At 36.2% G+C, this 21,100-nt stretch overlaps 1 protein-coding gene across 1 annotated transcript in view; it reads right to left on the reverse strand.

The window, feature by feature from the left end:
• LOC148946765 (mitogen-activated protein kinase p38b-like) overlaps positions 1-21,100 on the reverse strand; it is a 131,294-nt gene that overhangs the window by 22,486 nt on the left and 87,708 nt on the right. Inside the window, exon 8 of the mRNA XM_089097130.1 lies at positions 18,839-18,917. Within this exon, the coding sequence (XP_088953256.1) occupies positions 18,839-18,917 (79 nt within the window). The remainder of the gene's footprint in view (positions 1-18,838; positions 18,918-21,100) is intronic.

The raw sequence follows: 21,100 nt of genomic DNA on the forward strand, positions 1-21,100 counted from the left end.
GGAACAAAATGGCTATTTCAAAATTTTGATTTTTTATGTTTGGGGAAATGGTGGGCGAAGAAAGGGTGTTCGGTGCCTTCCATTCACTTTCGACAATTAAAGAGGGCACTAGCCATTTCAATTTCCAATCGTAGGAGCCCTTTTTGAAGTTTCTAGGACGACGCGTTCAGAAAAAACCTTATGTGCCCCAAGGGCATAACTTACAATCCTTGCCCTGAGGGCTGTGGGAGAGTGTCCTCCTCAAAACATAATTTCTATCTAGAAATCCACAACACTGGACAAAATGGTCATCCAAAAACTCTGATTGGGTATGTTTCAGAAAAAGATGGGTAAGAAAGGGGGGCTAATAGCCCTCAAATTACTTTCGACTATTAAAAAAGACAATAGACCTTTGATTCGCAAATCAAATGAGCACTTTTTCATGTTTCTACGATAAAAACTTCAATTGAAACAAATATGACTCCTGGGAATAACTTAAAACCCTTGTTCTGAAGACTGTGTGGGGAGTGTCCTGCTCAAAGGTATAATTTCCTGCACTTTAACTGTGTGGAACCAAATGGCTATTTCAAAATTTTGATTGGATGTGTTTGGAGAAATGGTTGGCGTGGAAGTGGTATTAGTTGCCTTCCAATTTCTTTCGACTATTAAAAAGGGCACAAGCAATTTCAATTTCTAATCGAATGAGCCCTTTTTGAAGTTTCTACGACAACACTTTGAATAAAAACTGTATATACCCCTAAGGCATAGCTTACGATCCTTGTCCTGAGGGTTTTGTAGGGGTTGCCATCTTCAAAGATATAATTTCCAAATATGCCTACTTCGCTCAACAAAATAGCTATCTCAAAATTTTGATTGAGTGTTTTCGGGGAAAAGGTTGATGTGAGAGGGGGGTCTGCTGTCCATAATCAACTTTCGACTATTAAGTATGTCACTGGTATTTTTTGTATGCAATCGAATAAGCCTTTGTCGAATGAGCCTTTTTTGAAGTTTCCATGAACACATTTTCTATAAAAACCTTATATGCCCACAGGACATAGCTTACAACCCTTGCCCTGAGGGTTGTGGGGGAGTTTCCTCCTCAAAAACATATTTTCTATTTGGAAATCACCTACGGTGAAGAAAATGGCTATCTCAAAACTTTGATTGGATGTGTTTGGGGGAATGATGGGCGTGGGGGGGTGGGCGGGGGGGGGGCCCGTTGTTACCCTCCAATCACAATCGGATTCTTCAAGGGACAATATCTCTTTAAATTTCCAATCTAATTAGCTTTTCTTGAAGTTTCTACGACAACGCTTTTTATAAAAACCTTATATGCCCCCAGGGCATAACTTAAAACCATTGCCCCGAGGGTTCTAGGGGAGTGTCTTCCTCAAAAACATATTTTCTATCAAGGAAATTAACTATGCTGAACAAAATGGCTATCTTAAAATTTTGATTGGATGTGTTTGGGGGAATGATGGGCCTGGAGGGGGGGCTATTTGCCCTCCAATCACTTTTGACTATTAGAAAGGGCACTAGCCCTTTAAGTTTCCAATCGAATGAGCCTTTTTTGAAGTTTCTACGACAACACCTTCTATGAAAAACCTTATATGCCCCCAGGGCATAACTTAAAACCCTTGCCCCGAGGGTTGTGGGGGAGTGTCCTCCTCAAAAAGATATTTTATATCTGAAAATCAACTACTCTGAACAAAATGGCTATCTCAAAATTTTGATTGGATGTGTTTGGGGGAATAATGGGCGTGGGGGGGGCTAGGTGCCCTCCAATCAGTTTTGACTATTAAAAGGGGCACTAGCCAGTCTAATTTGCAATCGAATGAGCCCTTTTCGAACTTTCTACGACAACTCCTTCGATACGAAGTGTCCGGGTATGGAGAAAAAAACAAAACAAAAAACACATTGTGCCCACATCGTTCTTTGCTTAGGCAGCGCTAGTGCGCTGCCTCTGATCTTCCTATATTGATACATAAATAGGCAAACACCGAAGTCTAGCAATTATTCAAATTCTTCACTACCTAACCAGATATATTTCCATGGGCCCTTGCCAAGGACGGTTTGAACCTCCTCCCGAAAAAATTTTCGACTCGTAAAAACGTAACAAAAACGGATATAAACAAATTTTGTATGCGTTTTTTTTTTTTTTTTTTCGTTTAACCCCCCCCCCCCTCTGGAAAAAATCTTTGAGTAAAACCCCCGGTAAATATTTACCAAATCATATTATTGAGTTAGGAAAAAAGTGAATACACCATTCGATGCCTTTTTTATGCTGATTACGAATATAATAATCATTTCTATCGGAAATGAATTTCAGCCACTCCCCCCACCTAACCTATCCCCACACCCATACATGAAAATATATATATGGGGGGCGGTGCTAAAATTCATTTTCGATAGAAATGATTGTTATATAATCAGCATAAAAAGGCATAGAATGATATATTCACTTTATTTGAAACTCAATAATATGATTTGGTAAATATTTACCAAACCCCCCCCGAAAAAAAATCCTGGGTACGCCCTTGGCCTTTGCTTACGAAGTGAGAAACCAATTTGGAAATCTCTGCTAACTGTGATAGAGCGTCTATAAATATTTAATAACAAATTGCCATTTAGAAAAAGGTTCCTTAGTGTAATGGTTAGCACTCAGGACTTTGAATTCTGCGATCCGAGTTCAAAACTCGGTGGAACCTTATATTAGGAATTATTTTAATTAGTAAAACTTTCTTTTATAATCGTTGGTTATTATTTTTTTTCAAGTTAAGATCTGTTCAAAAAAAGTAACCGACAAATAAATGCATAGTATTTCAAATTTGGAAGCATGTATGAGTGATGGTGGAGGGGTGGGGATACTCGTCTTCTTTAAACGCTAACACGAAAAAAGCAAAAGTATAAAAGAGAGAGAGACAAAGAGAAAGGGAGGGAGAGAGAGAGAGAGAGAGAGAGAGAGAGAGAGAAAGAAAGAATACGACCTGTGATTTCATAAAAAAAAACTATCTAATCTAAAAAATTGTGGCTCATCACACAGCGAATCTAAAACGCTTCAGTCCAGAGCTGCTTCGGATTCGAATCAACTAAACCACAAAATTGCTCCCAAAGTCACAAAAATGAACCTAGAAGTTGAACATATTTTGAGCTTACCCATATTACCTTATCAAACAGTTCGTGGTAACGAACTGTAAGTAAGGAGCGACCCGGGTCAATAGTAATCGAAACTCTAAATACTAAATTTTTATAACAATAGATGCATCAAAAAATCAGATTTTTTTGTTGATTTAAGATATATAAATTTCATCAAGTATAATTATACCCATCAAAAGTTACGAGAAAATTTGTCTTATTTTTGAAAAAATGCCGTATTTTTTGGAAAAAAGGGAGAAATACCCCCTAAAATTCATAGAATCTTAATGAAAATCACACCATTAGATTCAGCGTATCAGAGAACCCTACTATTGAGCTTTTAAGCTCCTATATGGAAAAATGCGGAATTTTCGATTTTTGGCCAGAAGAAAGATCACGGATGCGTGTTAATTTTTTTTTTTCTTCTCAGGAATGATAGTATCGACAATTAAGCAAGATGGCAATTAAGATGGCAATTAAGCAAGCCTCCAGAAACTTTTGTTTCAGCTTTAGCAGAACATATTTGGTTTCAACCAGATCACTTTGTAAAATTTGATGAGGCCTTAGCTATTTCAAATGATAAGGGGCTTGCACAATATTCGAGAGAAGCCGTTCAAATTAAAAAACATATGTTTCCTAACCTTTCAATAAATAGGGACACGTGCAGTTTAAATATTGACCCAATTTATGATAATCTTCTAAAGAGTGAATCAAAAGTTAATAAGGGAATTAAGATTATAAATAATCACCAGGGGACTGTTTACCTGCTAGACCAAAACGAATTGCTTCAATAATAGCCAACAAAAGGATTATTTCGAAACAGAATAGTTAAAGTAATTTCCATTTTTTTTCCGCAGTTGCTCTGGTGTTCTCACTGAAGTAACTCCCTATTAGCATCTTTTCCCTACGTGGATCAGTTTGCGCCAATTGTTTATTTTTTGTTTTGGTGGTTGTTTTATTGTTTTTTTAGTTTTAAGTTGATTTTTTTTTATCTTGGTCTTCTTCTGTCTTTCGTACTGATGACGCCTTGTTTGTAATACAGGCGAAATATCCGCGTTGTTTTGCATTTGTCTTTTCTTTTCTCTCCACTGGCCACAGTCTCGTTTGTTGTTTTTTTTTTTTCATTGAGATTTTTCTAGTTGTTGGTTTTCCCCCTCTTTTTTGAATATTAAAAAGTGCAATTTACAATCAAATGAGCCCCTTTTAAAATTTCTAAAGCAGCTTTCTATATAAACCTTTTATGCCCCCAGGGCATAACTTACAGGCTTTGCACTGAAAGCTCTGATGGGGTTATTATCCTAAAAGACTTAATTTCCAGAACTTTCGGATATCAACACTTTGATTGGATGTTTGGGGAAATGGTGGGCGTGAGAGGGGGTTAGTTGCCCTTCAATCATTTTCGACTATTAAAAGGGCCATAGGACTTTCAATTGAATGAACCCTTTTGGATGTTTTTACCACATTGCCTTTAAGAAAAACCTTACATGCTCCCAGGGCATAACTTAAAACTTTTGCCCTGAAGGTGGTGAGGAGGGGGGATAGGTTGTCATCTTTAAAGACCTAACGAATCACTTTCGACTATTAAAAAGGGCACTAGCCCTTTGAATTTCCAATCGAATAAGCCCTTTTACGACAAACATTTCAATAAAAACCTTATATACCCCCAGGGCCTAACTTAAAACCCTTGCCCTGAAAACTGTGGGGGGAGTGTCCTTCTCTAAGGTGTAATTTCCTGAACATTAACTGCTTGGAACAAAATGGCTACTTCAAAATTTTGATTTGCTATGTTTGGGGGAATGGTGGAGGAAGAAGGGGTATTAGGTGCCTTCCAATCACTTTCGATTATTGAAAATGGCACTAGCCGTTTCAACTTCCAATTGAAGGAGGCCTTTTTGAAGTTTTTACGACGACGCGTTCAGAAAAAAACCCTAAGTGCCCCAAAGGAATAACTTACAATCCTTGCCCTGAGTGCTGTGGGGAAGTGTCCTCCTCAAAACATAATTACTATCTATAAATTCCCAACACGGGACAAAATAACCATCTAAAAATTTTTATTGGATGTGTTTGTGGAAAAGGTAGGCGAGAGAGGGGGCTAGTAGCCCTCAATCACTTTTGACTATTCTAAAGGTTACTAGACCTTTGAATTTAAAATAGAATGAGCAATTTTTCAAGTTTTTACGATAAAGATTTCCTGTAAATAGGTTGTCGCCTGTATCACAAACAAGGCGTCTTCAGCACGAAAGACAGAAGAAGAACAAGATAAAAAAAAAACAAGTTAAAACTAAAAAAAAATAAAACAACCACCAAAACAAAAAATATACAATTGGCGCAAACTGATCCACGTAGGGAAAAGATGCTAATATGGAGTTACTTCAGTGAGAACACCAGAGCAACTGCGGAAAAAAAAAAATGGAAATTACTTTAACTATTCTGTTTCGAAATAATCCTTTTATTTGCTATAATTTGAAAAAAACTGCGTTTTCTAAAGAGTTCAAGAGGCTGACTCACAAGTTCGGACCTTAAAACGTACAGGGATTAGGAGGTACAGTTGGGGGGGGGCTGCAACCCCCCAAACCCCCGCTTCCGTATTTGAAAGGGGCTGTGCCCTCCTCAACGCCTCGCTCTTTACGCCTAAGTTTGACTTTCTCACAATTCTTTTTTTTAAACAATAAAAACTATAGCGTAAAGAGCGAGGCGTTGAGGAGGGCACAGCCCCTTTCATATACGGAAGCGCGGCTTTGGGTGGCGGCAGCCTCCGAACTGTACCTCCTAATCCCTGTACGTTTTAAGGTTCGAACTTGTGACTCAGCCTCTTTAACTCTTAAGAAAACGCAGTTTTTTTCAAATAATTTCTGCACGTTTTTGTACAGTTTATTAATTATTATTGCTTGACTAACTGTGAGCTGATCGTGTCAGGAGTTAAAGTTGGGGGCTACCACCCCCCAAACCCCCCACTTTTGAAGATTCTTGAGTTAAGGCTTTTAATTCCTGAATACTCAAATCAAATGCACAGTAAAATTTTCTTTTTTCAACTTTGCTTCGAGCAAGCGGGTATACGGCATGTTATCAAAGCAGTGGAGACTTACCTGTAACCTGAAGGCCGACTGTGATATTCTTCTGGAGACGCCTGTTGAGCCAAAGGATTTAATATATTGGATTCAAAAAAGAAACTGAGTTTCTTTGTTAAACTTTAAATTCAATATACAAAAAATTTTCTCTGACGGGGAATCGAACCCGGGCCTTCCGCCTGACAGTCAGGAATACCGACCACCGTACCACACAGACACTTGTTACTTTAGTTTTAGTCTCTGCAATCTATTTTTGACGCAAGCAAATCCCCACAAAACTTGATATTTGGTTTTTAGAAAACAGGGAAGGAGTGATCGGATTGAGCAGAAATTTTGAGGATAAGCTCCCAGGCCCCAAGAAAGTTTATCCTCTAAATTTTAGCTGGATCAGACAATGTTAAAGGGGGGGGCCATGGTGGGAAAAATTAACATGGGCTCTAATAGGAAAACGAGGTTTTTCGTAAATTTAAATTCGGGGGATAATTTTTTCGGTCTGAAAATCTCAAAAGGCCCTAACAGGCCGAATTCCAGTTCGAATGAGTCCTCATTCACCCAGATCCGTTGCCAACTGTGGCCTGTAGGCGTGGCTGATAAAAAAAATAACCTGATGAACATTAAGTGACTATATTTGGTTTTTGGAAAACAGGGAAGGAATGATCGGATTGAGCTGAAATTTAGAGGATAAGCTACCAGGCCCTAAGAAATCTTATCCTCTAAATTTCAGCCCACTCGGACAACGATAAAGGGGGGCTGTGGCGGGAGGGTCGAAACTTCCGGCCCACTTTCCCCCATGAAGATAAAGTCGGAGGAGTGTGAAATTTTGTATGTTGCTTAGTTTGAGCTTATGCTACAAAATGCAATCACCGCCGTCTCTCTGCGACCGTTAGGACCGGAAATCGCTTAACATTGTGGTGGGTCCCCTCTTTAAAGAGGCACAAGTGTGCCTCCTTGATTATTGAAGCAATTTGTTTTGGTCTAGCACGTAAAACAGTCCCCTGGTGATTATTTATAATCTTAATTCCCTTATTGACTGATGATTCACTCTTTAGAAGATTATCATAAATTGGGTTAATATTTAAACTACCCGTGTCCCTATTTATTGAAAGGTTAGCAAACATATGTTTTTTAATTTCAATGGCTTCTCTCGCCCACTGTGTATACCCCTTATCATTTGAAATAGCTAAGGCCTCATCAAATATTACAAAGTGATCTGGTTGAAACCAAATATGTTCTGCTAAAGCTAAAACAAAAGTTTCTGAAGGGTTGCTTAATTGTAGGGTTTTTATCTATTGAATTTCGATGTTCAATAAGCCTTTCAACAAATTGTTAGTGAGGCCTACCAATATAGAACATCCCACAAGAACACGGAATTTTATACACCCCACTTACTAAGTTTCCCCGGGTTAAATCCTTACCAGAACTAAAGAAACTACCCATTGGCCTCAACGATTGGAAACATGTTTCAATACCAAATTTACGCAAAACCTGTGAAAGTTTCTCACCCAAACCAGGTACATATGGCAATGAAATGAAACTTTTTGATACATCTAAATCTAAAGACTGAGAAACCCCAATAACCCTACTATCATGTTTAATGCGTCTATTTTCAATTATTTTGTCAATGAACTTAATTGGGTAATTATTATAAAACAAAATTTCCCTCAAGTATAATAATTCCGAATCCAGAATTCCTGGGAACAAATTCTAAAGGCTCTATCCACTAGTAAAATTATAACCCCCCGTTTCACGGACATCTGGTGGCAAGAATGAAAATTCAAATACCTATCATTGTGCGTTGGTTTTCTGTAAATCGAGAAAAGTAAATGGAAATCCCTTTTAATTAATAGAATATCTAGAAAAGGTAATTTATTATTTTCCTCAAACTCAACTATAAATTAAATATTATTATCAAAACTATTTAAATACCTCAAAAATAGGTCTAAGGAGTCCAATCCGTGTTTCAAAACGCACACGACATCATCCATTAATCTACACCAGAAAAAAGAGGAGATTTTAAGACTATGTTTAGCAGAGGATTCAATGTTATCAATGAAAAGATTTGCCAATAAAGGAGAGAGAGAAGCCCCCATAGGTAACCCAAAAATTTGTCTATAAAACTACCCTATAAAACCAAAAAAAAAAAAATTCATTTACTAGGATAATTAGTTTCATAATGACTTCAATATCCAAACTGGCAAAAGTCACATCTTGTATTAAATCAAAGTGTTTTTCTAATTTACTTTTTAAAATGTCCTCGCAACTTTTTAAATCACAATTTGAATACATGGAAACAACATCGTAACTACAAAGAATTGAAATATCCTCCAACGTGGAATTTCCCAATTTATTAGTAAGATCAGTCGAATTTTTTAAGTATGATCTTTGTGTTCCCAAAAGTGGACGCAATCCTACCGACAGCTATTTTCCTAATTTCGAAACAGATGACGGAAAAGTTGACACAATGGGGCGGAGGGGGGCTCCAGTCTTATGAATATTAGGTAGACCATAGATATTGGGTGGCGTGCAACCCCTAGGATAATACTTATTATAAAACTGTGGGGAAATGCGAAAATTGTTTTTCAATGACTCCAATTCCTTTCTTGTTGATTTTACATATTTATCTGTAGGATCAAAATCAAGTTTTTTGTATGTAATAGTGTCAGAAATAATGGTTTTCATTTGATTATTATAGTCCTCAGTGTTCATAATTACAATCGTTTTACCCTTATCGGCTCTGGTGATAGTAAGGAATTTATCCTTTTTCAAATCTGAAATTATTTTAATGTCCTTTTTTTGTGAGATGTCTTTACCAATCGAGCTCACATTAAAGGTTTTTAGTTTTCTTTTAATCTCGGCTCAAAGTTCATGAGGAGTATCAACTTTATCTATAGAAGCCATAATTCCTGCCTCCACCTTTGAAGATGAGACCCTTTTTTTTCATTGAGATGTTGTTTTTGTGTTTTTTGTCATTGATGTTTGTTTCTTTGTTGGTTTTTATCATGATTTACAAATTTGGCTTAAGATATTTAATTTTCCAATCTAACGGGCGAAAATTAGCCACTTTTTCCATTTATATTATTTGTCTTTAGCTAAGAAACATGCAAATTTATTACCTCAAAAGACTTTCTTAAAAAATTGCATAAAGGAATCACCGATTCTGAAATCTTTTAAAATGTATACCCATTTTGGAACTGAAAATCAAATAAAATTAAAAACAAATTAAGCCTAATGAGTTTAAATCAGGAAATTTCTTAACAAAAATAGAAACGTGTTAAACTATTTAGGTGACTTAAATTCTGTTGAAAACCTTGTAAGGAATAACCTTCCATATGATATTTTTATGCGAGTTTAGGAAATGGCCATTAGATCTTTTCTTCATGATTTTCATTTGTCTAAGGTTCGTCTGGTTCACAAGTTTAATAAACTTTTGTTTTGGAAGTTCCAAGATTCAGATGTTTTTATCGTCGTTTTTGTCTGGTTCCGGGAATTATGAATTTATCTTCTGAACCTCTTAATATTCAACAGGAGGCAGTTTTGTCGAAGGGTTCTAAGTTCTGTTTTCCAACACCAACCTCCTATTCAAATATAATTTCAAAGGTTTAGTCGGGAATTATGGTTTCTATAGATAAAGTTGAAACTCCTCAAGAACTTAAAGCCAAGATCGTAAGAAAACTTAACACCTTTAATGTGAGTTTGATTGGTAAAGACATCTCACAAAAAAAATTACATTAGAATCCTTTCAGATTTCAAAAAGGATAAATTCCTTACTATCACCAGAGCCGATAAGGGAAACACGATTGTAATTATGAAACACTGAAGACTATAATAATCAAATGAAATCCATTATTTCTGACACTATTACATACAAAAAACTGCATTTTGTTCCTACAGATAAATATGTAAAATCAACAAGAAAGAAATTGGAGTCATTGAAAAATAATTTTCACATTACCCCACAGTTTTATAACAAATATTATCCTAGGGGTTGTTCGGCAAACAAGATCCACGGTCTACCTAAGATTCAAAAGACTGGAGTCCCCTCCGCCCCATTGTGTCAACTTTTCAGTCACCTGTTTCGAAATTAGGAAAATGGTTGTCGGTAGCATTGCGTCCACTTTTGGGAACACAAGGATCATATTTAAAAAAATTCGACTGATCTTACTAAAAAATTGAGAAATTTCACGTTGGAGGATAGTTCAATTCTTTGTACTTTCGATGTTGTTTCCATGTATTCAAATTGTGATTTAAAAAGGTACGAAGAAATTTTAAAAAGTAAATTAGAAAAACACTTTGATTTAATACAAGATGTGACTTTAGCCAGTTTGGATATTGAAGTCATTATGAAACTAATTATTCTAGTAAATGAATTTTCTTTTGGTTTTAGATTGGAGTTTTATAGACAAATTTTTGGGTTACCTAAGGGGGCTTCTTTCTCTCCTTTATTGGCAAATGTTTTCATAGATGATATTGAAACCTCCGCTATACACAGTCTTAGAATCTCCCCTTGTTTCTGGTGTAGGTTCATGGATGATGTGGTGTGCGTTTGGAAACATGGATTGGACTCCTTAGACCTATTTTGTAAGTATTTACATAGTTATGATAATAATATTAAATTTACAGTTGAGTTTGACGAAAATAATAAATTACCTTTTCTAGATATTCTATTAATTAAAAGGGATTTCCATTTACTTTTCTCGATTTACAGAAAACCAACGCACAATGATAGGTATTTGAATTTTCATTCTCGCCACCATATATCGGTGAAACGGGGTGCTGTAATTTAATTAGTGGATAGAGTCTTTAGAATTTGTTCCCAGGAATTTGTTGATTCGGAATTGTTATATTTGAGGGATATTTTGTTCTGTAACAATTACCCAATTTAGTTCATTGACAAAATAATTGAAAATAGACGCCTTAAACATGATAGTAGGGTTAATGGGGTTTCTCAGTCTTTAGATTTAGGTGTATCAAATAGTTTCATTTCATTGCCATGTTTACCTGGTTTGGGGGAAAAACTTTTACAGGTTTTGCTTAAATTTGGTATTGATATATGTTTCCCATCGTTGAGGCCAATGGGTAGTTTCTTTAGTTCTGGTAAGGATTTAACAAGGAGAAATTTAGTAAGTGGGGTGTATAAAATTCCGTGTTCTTGTGGGAAGTTCTATATTGGTAGGACTCACCAACAATTTGTTGAAAGGTTCATTGAACACCGATATTCAATAGAAAAAACCCTACAATTAAGCAAGCCTCCAAAAACTTTTGTTCCAGCTTTAGCAGAACATATTAGATTTCAACCAGATCACTTTGTAAAATTTGATGAGGCCTTAGCTATTTCAAATGATAAGGGGTATCATTTGAAAAACACATATGTTTGCTAACCTTTCAATAAATAGGGACACAGGTAACTTAAATATTGACCCAATTTATGACAATCTTCTAAAGAGTGAATCAACAGTCAATAAGGGAATTAAGATGATAAATAATCACCAGGGGACTGTTTTACCTGCTAAACCAAAACGAATTGCTTCAATAATAGCCAATAAAAGGATTATTTCGAAACAGAATAATTAAATTAATTTCCATTTTTTTAATTTTTCCGCAGTTGCTCTGGTGTTGTCAATGAAGTAACTCCATATTAGCATCTTTTCCCTACGTGGATGAGTTTTCGCCAATTGTATATTTTTTATTTTGGTGGTGGTTTAATTGGTTTTTTAACTTTTTTTTATCTTGTTCTTCTTCTGTCTTTCGAGCTGAAGACACTTTGTTTGTGATACAGGCGAAATATCCGCGTTGTTTTGCATTTGTCTTTTCTTTTCTCTCCACTGGCAAAAGTCTCGTTTGTTGTTTTTTTTCATTGAGATTTTTCTCTTTGTTGGTTTTTGTCATGGCTGGCTAGTTCGGCTTAAGATCTTTCGAAAGTGAGGGGAGAGTAATTAACCCCCCTCTTACGCCCTCCATTTACCGAAACACATTCAATCAAAGTTCAGATAGAGCCATTTTGTTCAACGTAGTTGAAAGTTCTGGAAATTATGTCTTTAAGGATGACAAACCCCCCAGAGTCCCCAGGGCGAAGTCTGTAAGTTATGTCCTGGGGGTATATAAGGTTTTTAATGATAGAGTAGTCGTAAAAACTTCAAAAGGGGCTCATTCAATTGAAAATTTAGAGGGCTAGTTCTCTTTTTAATAGGTGAAAGTGATTCGACGGTAACTAACCCCTCTCTCACGCCCAACATTCCTCCAAACACATCCAATCAAAATTTAGCCATTTTGTTCAACGTAGTAGAAAGTTCTCAAAATTAGGTCTGTGAGGACGACAACCCCCCCCCCCTCAGCCCTCAAGGCGAGAGCTGTAAGTTATCCCCTGGGGGAATATAAGGTTTTTATTGAAAACGTTGTCGTAGAAACTTCAAAAGGGCTCATTTGATTTGAGATTGAAAGAGCTAGTACCTTTTTTAATAGTTGAAAGTGATTGGAGAAAGACTAACGCCCTCCTCACGCCCACCATTTTCCCAGTCACATCCAATCAAAATTTTGAGATAGAGCCATTTTGTTCAACGTAGTTGAAAGTTCTGGAAATTATGTCTTTAAGGATGACAAACCCCCCAGAGTCCTCAGGGCGAAGTCTGTAAGTTATGTCCTGGGGGTATATAAGGTTTTTAATGATAGAGTTGTCGTAAAAACTTCAAAAGGGGCTCATTCAATTGGAAATTTAGAGGGCTAGTTCCCTTTTTAATAGGTGAAAGTGATTCGACGGTAACTAACCCCTCTCTCACGCCCAACATTCCTTCAAACACATCCAATCAAAATTTAGCCATTTTGTTCAACGTAGTAGAAAGTTCTCAAAATTAAGTCTGTGAGGATGACAACCCCCCCCCCCCTTCAGCCCTCAAGGCGAGAGCTGTAAGTTATCCCCTGGGGGAATATAAGGTTTTTATTGAAAACGTTGTCGTAGAAACTTCAAAAGGGCTCATTTGATTTTAGATTGAAAGAGCTAGTACCTTTTTTAATATTTGAAAGTGATTGGAGAAAGACTAACGCCCCCCTCATGCCCACCATTTTCCCAGACACATCCAATCAAAATTTTGAGATAGCCATTTTGTTTAAAGTAATTGAAATTTCTGGAAATTAGGTCTTAGAGGATGACAACCACCATCACAGCCCCTAGGGTAAGAGTTGTAATTTATGCCCTGGGGCGTATGAGGTGTTTATAGGAAATGTTGTCGTAGACACTCAAAAAAGCCTCATTCGTTTTGAAATCTAAACGCCTAGTTCCCTTTTTAATAGTCAAATGGTATTGGAAGGCTTGACATTTTTATAGTAAAGATCGATATGGGTATAATGTATTATTTTTTTTTTTGTTGTTGTTGTTGTTTCAACCAGGGCACTTTTTATCGAAGGAGTTGTCGTAGGAACTTCGAAAAGGGCTCATTCGAATGAAAATAGAAAGGGCTGATGCCCTCTAAAAAGTCCAAAGTGATTGGAAGAAAACTAATTCCCCTCCCACGTCAACCCTCCCATTTGACTTTATGTTTGAAAACTAAATGTTGCCATAAGATTAAATCAAAATGCACTGTGTTAATACTAATTCCCAATAAGGCATCTCAGCAGTATCTCAAGAACGACTGGGAGTTTTATGTTCAAACTTTTGGGGCTGCTTCTGCTCTTAAGATTTAACCAAATCAAAATAGCGTAAGTGTGTCCAAGCTATCGAAGAAAGTAAACAGATTTTTTTGCAAATGGTATCAAGTTTTCCATTTCAGGTCAACTAGACGAGGCATGAAATTAAATTAAACACTTCTATTTGTGTCCAATTTTTTAAGAGGGTGTATGTTGTTAAAAATTGCTGAACATTTTTCTCCAGCATACACATAGCAGGCTAAACTATAAATCTTTAAGAAAACTAAAAGAGTTAAAGTATTATTTCCTTTTTCTCTGAACAGACTATGTCAATATAAAACGAACAGAAATTAACTAAAAAAAACTTTCTCCAAAAAACAAGTTTTTCAAAGAAAAGTAAAGAACTCCATTAAACAAAAATGAGCAAAAATCAAATCAAATAATCTACCAAGCGTAAAACTACGACGAATTAGCATCGATTAATGAGTAAAACACAAGACGAACGGAAAATACAATAAATAACCGATTCAAACTCAAAACGAGCAGAAATTAACACAAGTTGGCCTCAAAACCCCTGTGCCTTCCCAAGGCCAGATCATAATTTGCACTTTACTGAAAAAAATACAAATGAATGTGCATTGTCAGTTTAATATACATATGTTGATATTTAGTAATCAAAATCTTAATATTATTTGATTTATTAAAATTATAAGAGTAAAAACATTTATTTTTATTATTAAAACATTTAATATTATTTAATATTATTTATTTTTATTATTAAATAATAGTGCATAAACTGAGCATTTCAATAAACACAACACAAAAAATGTAGTATTTTTATTTGGTTCTAGGCGTTATCCCCCACCCCTCGTGGAAAACATCTCCCAGAAAATACATTATCACTGAAAGGAAATTATTCCAAACAATTTACTCAACACTGAAAATTCCCTCAAACTCCCTTCCCCTGCAGAAAACTCCTCCGGGAAAAATGTCTGTATGTTTCCCAACAACAAATACTATCTGTAAGCAATGACCAAATTACAAAAATTAAAGCACTAGAACTTCTACAATGTGGTTCTCAGATTGTTTTAAAGCTTAGGAGGGAGAGAGATACCTCAAAGGTAGCATTTTAACGCAAAACAATCCTAAATATCATTGAACCATCAGATAAACACATAATTAGTTCTAAGGGAGAGACGAGGGGAGGATGGAGGTAGAAACTGATGTATGATATCCAGGGCTCTAACCAGGATTTTTTGCTTAAAGGGGGAGGTTTCAGGTGGAGGGGAGGGTTACAAAGGAAAATTTTAAAAACGTATCAAAAATGTGAAACTGATATCTACGCCCTTATGATTTTTGGGAATATTTCTGGTCTACGCTGTTACTATGAAAGTAAAGAGTAATATTAAACCCCAAAATGAGCAGAACTTATTCCTTATAGAAGGAGAACTGCCCCTTCCTTATTCACACTTCCACCTCATGGTCGCAAAAATTTCGGAGGGAGCTCATTACATCAGAAATTGAGAGTTCAAGTCATATTTTTGTAAGTCAAAAGTGATTGGAAACCAACCAGCCGCGAGGGGGGGGTATTTTCCGAGGGAAAATTTTCCACGAGGAGTATTTTCCACAGGGGGTATTTTCCGCAGGGAAATATTTCCAGGAGGGTATTTTCCGGGGGGGGGGAAGGGGGTAAGCACCGGCCACCTTTTTATTTATAACTCTCTTAATGGGAAATTTTATAAATAAGTGGCATTTGACTAGTTTTTTTTGGTGCTGTGAGTAAATCTTAGTTCTGTAGAGTTTCAAGCGAGGAAGCGAGGAATGCCTTTGGTCCTCTGCCAAACATCGAGTAATCTTTTTTAATTATGTATATTCCGAAAATTCACCATTCATTATGAATGCGTCCCTCTTCTAAAAAACGTCTACTTACGCGTGGGGGAAGTTTTATGGGAGGATCTACCACCAGCACGTACTGTGGGCGGCTGCTTAAGAAAAAGAAAAAGAAAAAAAGAAAAAAGGGGGAAAATTGAATGGGATGGCTTAAATATATGTGTGAAAATTATCTTATCAATAATTTTATTATTATTTTTCTTCAGACGGGCAGAGACTAATGCAAAGACATAATGGCTTAAGTATCAGTTCCTGCCTCGTGATTATGTTTTACAATAATTACTCTTTATCTTCCAGAGGAATAATTACAGGACTGCGCAAATTGTGGAAAATGTATTAATTCTTTGACCACTAGGATTCACATATTACTCGAAAAGATCAAACGTCGCCTTCCTAAGAACAAGATTACCACTTCAACAATTTATTATTTACTGGGCGAAATTATTGAGGCGAAATAATTTACTAAATCGAGTTTCATTTTGTTAGATCTTGCCAATAACAGGCCGTTAAAAAGCATGCAGGTTTTCTTAATATTCATAGATTCATTTTCACTTCACCAGTGAACAAACCTGAAACATGACATCCAGCTCATTAATTTGCGCAGAGCCCAAAACATTTACTGACTGGTGTCATGTCTAACTTTAATGACTTTTTTTTTTCAAGATTCAAGTGGATACCGAGATATCCCAATAGCTCAACGATCGTTCCTCAACGGCTATGCAGCTTCTCATATTCGCTGTTTCTCCCCTTTCATTTTCTCAACTTGTATTCAGATCTATCACAGCAACGTGTCTGAATCTCTGTGGAAGGGGAAGTGAAGCACTCCCACTGCTTTGGCAAATTACCTTCGTTGGTCAAAAAGTTCTACATATGTGAGAGTTGGTTCGCACAGTCGTATTCTAATATGGATCTGATCTGCAAGCCTAAAGAGACAGAAAAGATACACTTCCCAATCGACTGGAACCCAATGCCGTCTGTCCTATCCTGACAAAATTGTCAGTCTTTTATCAGGCAAAAAAAGTTGCCTTTCAACTTATACGATCAAGGCATTGAAGAATGGCAAGTGAGCCTGATGTCATTACGCGTCTTTTTTTATAATTTCAAATCTCCTGTGGAGTCGATGGTACGGAACACAGTTTCAGTTGTGGTGAATCTCTAAAAGGGAAAATAGCATCGAAGTAAATCTTGAACAGGCGACAAGATTCTCACAAAACTTTCTAGGTTTAACCAGTTTTACTGAAGCATAGATGCCAACCGTGCCTATCTTTTTTCTGCGCTTTTTGTCTTTATCGTATAGTCATTTACTAAAAGAGGGCAGCTACTCTTATCTGCGTGGTTGGTTGCAACTACGGTCGTCCCTATACTTTTTCTTCCCTGCTGTATTCCCATAAGCTAGTGACATTCAGAATATATTAGATTATTCGGCTCTGTCCCAAGTTCTGTGGACGAGATTGTTTCTTTCTCATCGCGGCTTGGCAGGTAACATCTTGTTTCAGGTCTGTCAGCGGTCAAAGAAAATGATCTAAAGCCGGTGATGGCTTTGTCTACATTGCACCAGCTGAGAGCAATAATACTTTCTCGGGGCATAAGTCTGACGCTCTTTTGCTAAAATCTTGAGAAAGATTTTCTCCTAGTTTTCTATGTGTTTTATTGGATTGAGTGATATATCCTACCTTGTCTATGATGATGACCTTTTCCTAATAAGTCAATCCAAAATTGGACTTTCGCTTAATAGTGCTAAATGTGACTGTCTTTCTTTCAATGTCTCTCCCTCTGCTATACCTAAGTTCTCCAAATTTCCCCATCCTAAGTGTTGATTCGATTAGGTGGTTGGATATTACACTTTACAAAAACCTCACGATACTTCGGGAGCGTGCTGTCCGTGAGGCTAAGGTGAAAATTTAGATTGATTGCTCTAAAATTGAAGTCCACGATAGGGCTATATATAATCGTATTGCTTTCGGCAAACTTTTTTCTATTTTCTGACAATTCTCTTCATCACCTCTCTGGCCTTTACCCTATATTTAAGACAAAGATATCCCCTAATATATTCAGTCTTCTTATTTCCTTTACCGTAGATTACTACTTTATCTTTGGTATCAGAACAGAAAAATAATGAAAAACTTGCCAAATATTACAAAGAAGTTGACTGATCAACACAACTGTCTCTCAGAAACGGCGTATCGGTGCTTCTCACCTTATCATGGTTTCATCCGTTTGTTTTATTAGTATTTTTTTAAAGTTCTTAATGTCTTACTCCACTATGTGTCCTTATGTGATGTAAAACATGGGTAATAAATACGATAATCAAATCATATTATTTACTCAAGCACTGTTCAAGACTGTGCTATTTCTGTCTTGGGGAGTTGTAATTCACTCTCTTAGCGTATATTATATAGGCAAGGTGGGAGGAGTATCAAGCATGATTCACTATATGAGCTACATTATTGTGATTATCTTCATTAAGACTGATGTGGTTCCCTCTATCAATGGTTTGCTGCAAACTGCTACTCGCAGGGGTAAATAGCCCCCCGACTCTGCTAGCCACCTCTCATCCTCCTCAGTAAAACTATTTGGTCTTGCATCCGTGCCTAGGTGCCTAGGCCGTATTGGCAGGCTGGGTAAGTTCCTATCAATTGATGCAGTAAGCACTGAATTTTTTAATGAAACACTTGCAGAGCAAGCCCAATTGGGCTAATGAGTTTTGCCATTTGGGCTGGTGTGGTCCACGGAATGGTGCTTCAACTTTTCCTCTCAGGAAACTTTAAAGACAGCCAATGATTGGTACCGATTCCAGTACGACCAAAATTTGAAGTAATGAATAATGAAAACTGATAATGTAGAACTTTGCTATTAATTTTTCACCTGTAGTCAGAACTGAAAGCTCAAGTTTGTCGGAAGAGATAGAAGTGTAAACAATACCAAGAAACAATATCTAGAACGAACAAAATGCTACTTCCAGTTACAAAAAAAAGAAGCAATAAAAATAAAGAGTTGGTAATCTATTAAACGAAAATTAATTTAGAATTAAAGAGAAAAAAAAGAAGGGACAGAAATAGATATAATCTATATTAAAAATTTCAGGGGGACCAGTTAAGTCTGACATTAAAATGTCCAAAAAAGAGGAAAATAAAAGAAGTAAAACTTACCTACGGGATTCGCACCTTTAAAAACGTGCTTGAAGTCCTTTTTCTTCATCGGAGGTAATGAACGAATGTACGTCCGCGCCTGAAAAAACATCAGTTGAATGCAAACATTTAAACTATTATAAATACTCTGAGAGTTCCCATAAATTAAATTATGTTCCCATAAATCAAAATCAAATGAATAAATCAAATCAAATTTGTTCCCTTGCCCTCTTAAAACTTTCGTGGAGTTGTGTCTCTAGTACCTTACAAGGTATGTTGAAATAATAGAAAAATTACTTTTTTAATCGGCATCCGTTAAAGACGTAAAAAGGAATTTGGTCATAACAAACAAAAAAGACAGGACAGGAAAACATTCAAATACTCTAAAAACGAGTGAAATCCAGAGACAGCTCAACACTGTGACACCAAGCCTTAGTGCACTCTTTAGTAGCACAAAGATAAAATAAAAGAAATAAAAATCACAAAAACAGCCATCATGTTAAAAATATAGCCGAAGTGTGTAAGAAAAGGAACATGTAAAACAAGTTTGATAAAAGCGAAAAAAGAGAGTGACAGTGGAACTTAAACGAACAGATATTATTCCGTAAACTTCTTCGCTGCCACCGCTCTAACCCCCACCCTTTCTGGTAAAGCTTAACTAGTGCTAAACTGCATAGAAATGATCCGGTATTTGAAGGGGACTTCCCCCTATCCTCCCACTCTTTCTTCTGAAGTTTAAACCCCCCCCCCCCCCTCCCATACAAGTTACATACCTGGATGCATATTGGTCAAAATAGTATGGAGAGGGTATTAGAGCGCTTTTCTCATAAAAACAGGGGACACAATGAAGAATAAAACACACATTTTTGGCCACTATTTTTCGATTTTACCGAAAGATAATTCTACGTAAAACGGGCAATATGCCTTATGTGCGAGAGTGGTTGCATATAATCTCAAAAATGACAACAACAATATTTCCCTCTTGTAATACAGTTTATTCCAAGACAAAATAAAAGAAAAGATAGCACTGGCTAAAAAAAGAAGGGACAGATAGGTAGCAAAGAAAATATTTGATAATCCAAATTCCTACCTCCTCACTAGTAATTTTTTGAAGAAAATCATCCTCAGGTGTGCCTATAAGCCAAAAAATCCTTATCTGGTCAATATCTAAGGACTCACGCGGTTAAGTTGATAAAAACACTATTTGGACAAGACAAGCACAAAAGAGACAGTTCACGGTATCACAAACAACACAGCAACGAAAAATTTTATGTTAGTGGGTTTCTAATAAATGTTAATCATATTAACAACAAGCAAACAGGATTCACTGTAAATTATTCAGACTAAAAAGATTAACGACCTAGCAGGGGTATCAATTGGAACCAACAAAGTCAGAGTTTTAAAACCCGAAATTTTCCTAGTACTAAAAAAAGAAAATTCAAAAATGATGTAAGAAACTGTGTTCTTTATTCTTGCCCCTTCCCTATCATAATGATAAATAGTGGCCTTTCTCCCCTTCTCCACATCAAATTTAGTATTGAATTAGTGTTTCTGAAACTTACACGTTTTTGTTCTTTTTTTTGCTAAAAGATCACCTTCTATATAGCGTCAGGTCCCCGCATTCAAAATTGGTGATATTGATTCGGGAATTGATTTACTGGGGGGAAAATGACATTAAATGACATTCGGGAATTGATTAAAAATGACATTATAAAATATGTGACAACATAAATTTTCGCATTAACACTGTGTATAGAAAAGAAACTGGCCAAATGAAGTTTTAATAAATAACTAAGTAGTTCTGCGCATGACCCAATATATTACGCCTTACATCAATTTCAACAAGTCAAAAGGAAGTCGATAAACTTGCTAGTTTGAATGATCCACTGGTAAGATCTTTTATACCTAATTAAATTGTCAAACCGAAATAATTTTTACATAGTAAATTTATTCATTTCCAAAAAGGCAGCAAGGAAAAAGAACTTGAATAAAAAGAGGGAAGCAGACCCCAGATATTTGTAATGCTTAAAGGAAACATAGGCGTTTTTGTTCTTTTTTTGCTAAAAGATCACCTTCTATATAGCGTCAGGTCCCCGCATTCAAAATTGATGATATTGATTCGGGAATTGATTTACTGGGGGGAAAATGACATTAGGAAAAAATAAAATATGTGACTACATAAATTTTCGCATTAACACTGTGTATAGAAAAGAAACTGGCCAAATGAAGTTTTAATAAATAACTAAGTAGTTCTGCGCATGACCCAATATATTACGCCTTACA

This window comes from Artemia sp. Qi Xiang Cuo, chromosome 11 (assembly GCF_049724085.1).
Source record: "Artemia sp. Qi Xiang Cuo chromosome 11, ASM4972408v1, whole genome shotgun sequence".
NCBI classification, from domain to species: domain Eukaryota; kingdom Metazoa; phylum Arthropoda; class Branchiopoda; order Anostraca; family Artemiidae; genus Artemia; species Artemia sp. Qi Xiang Cuo.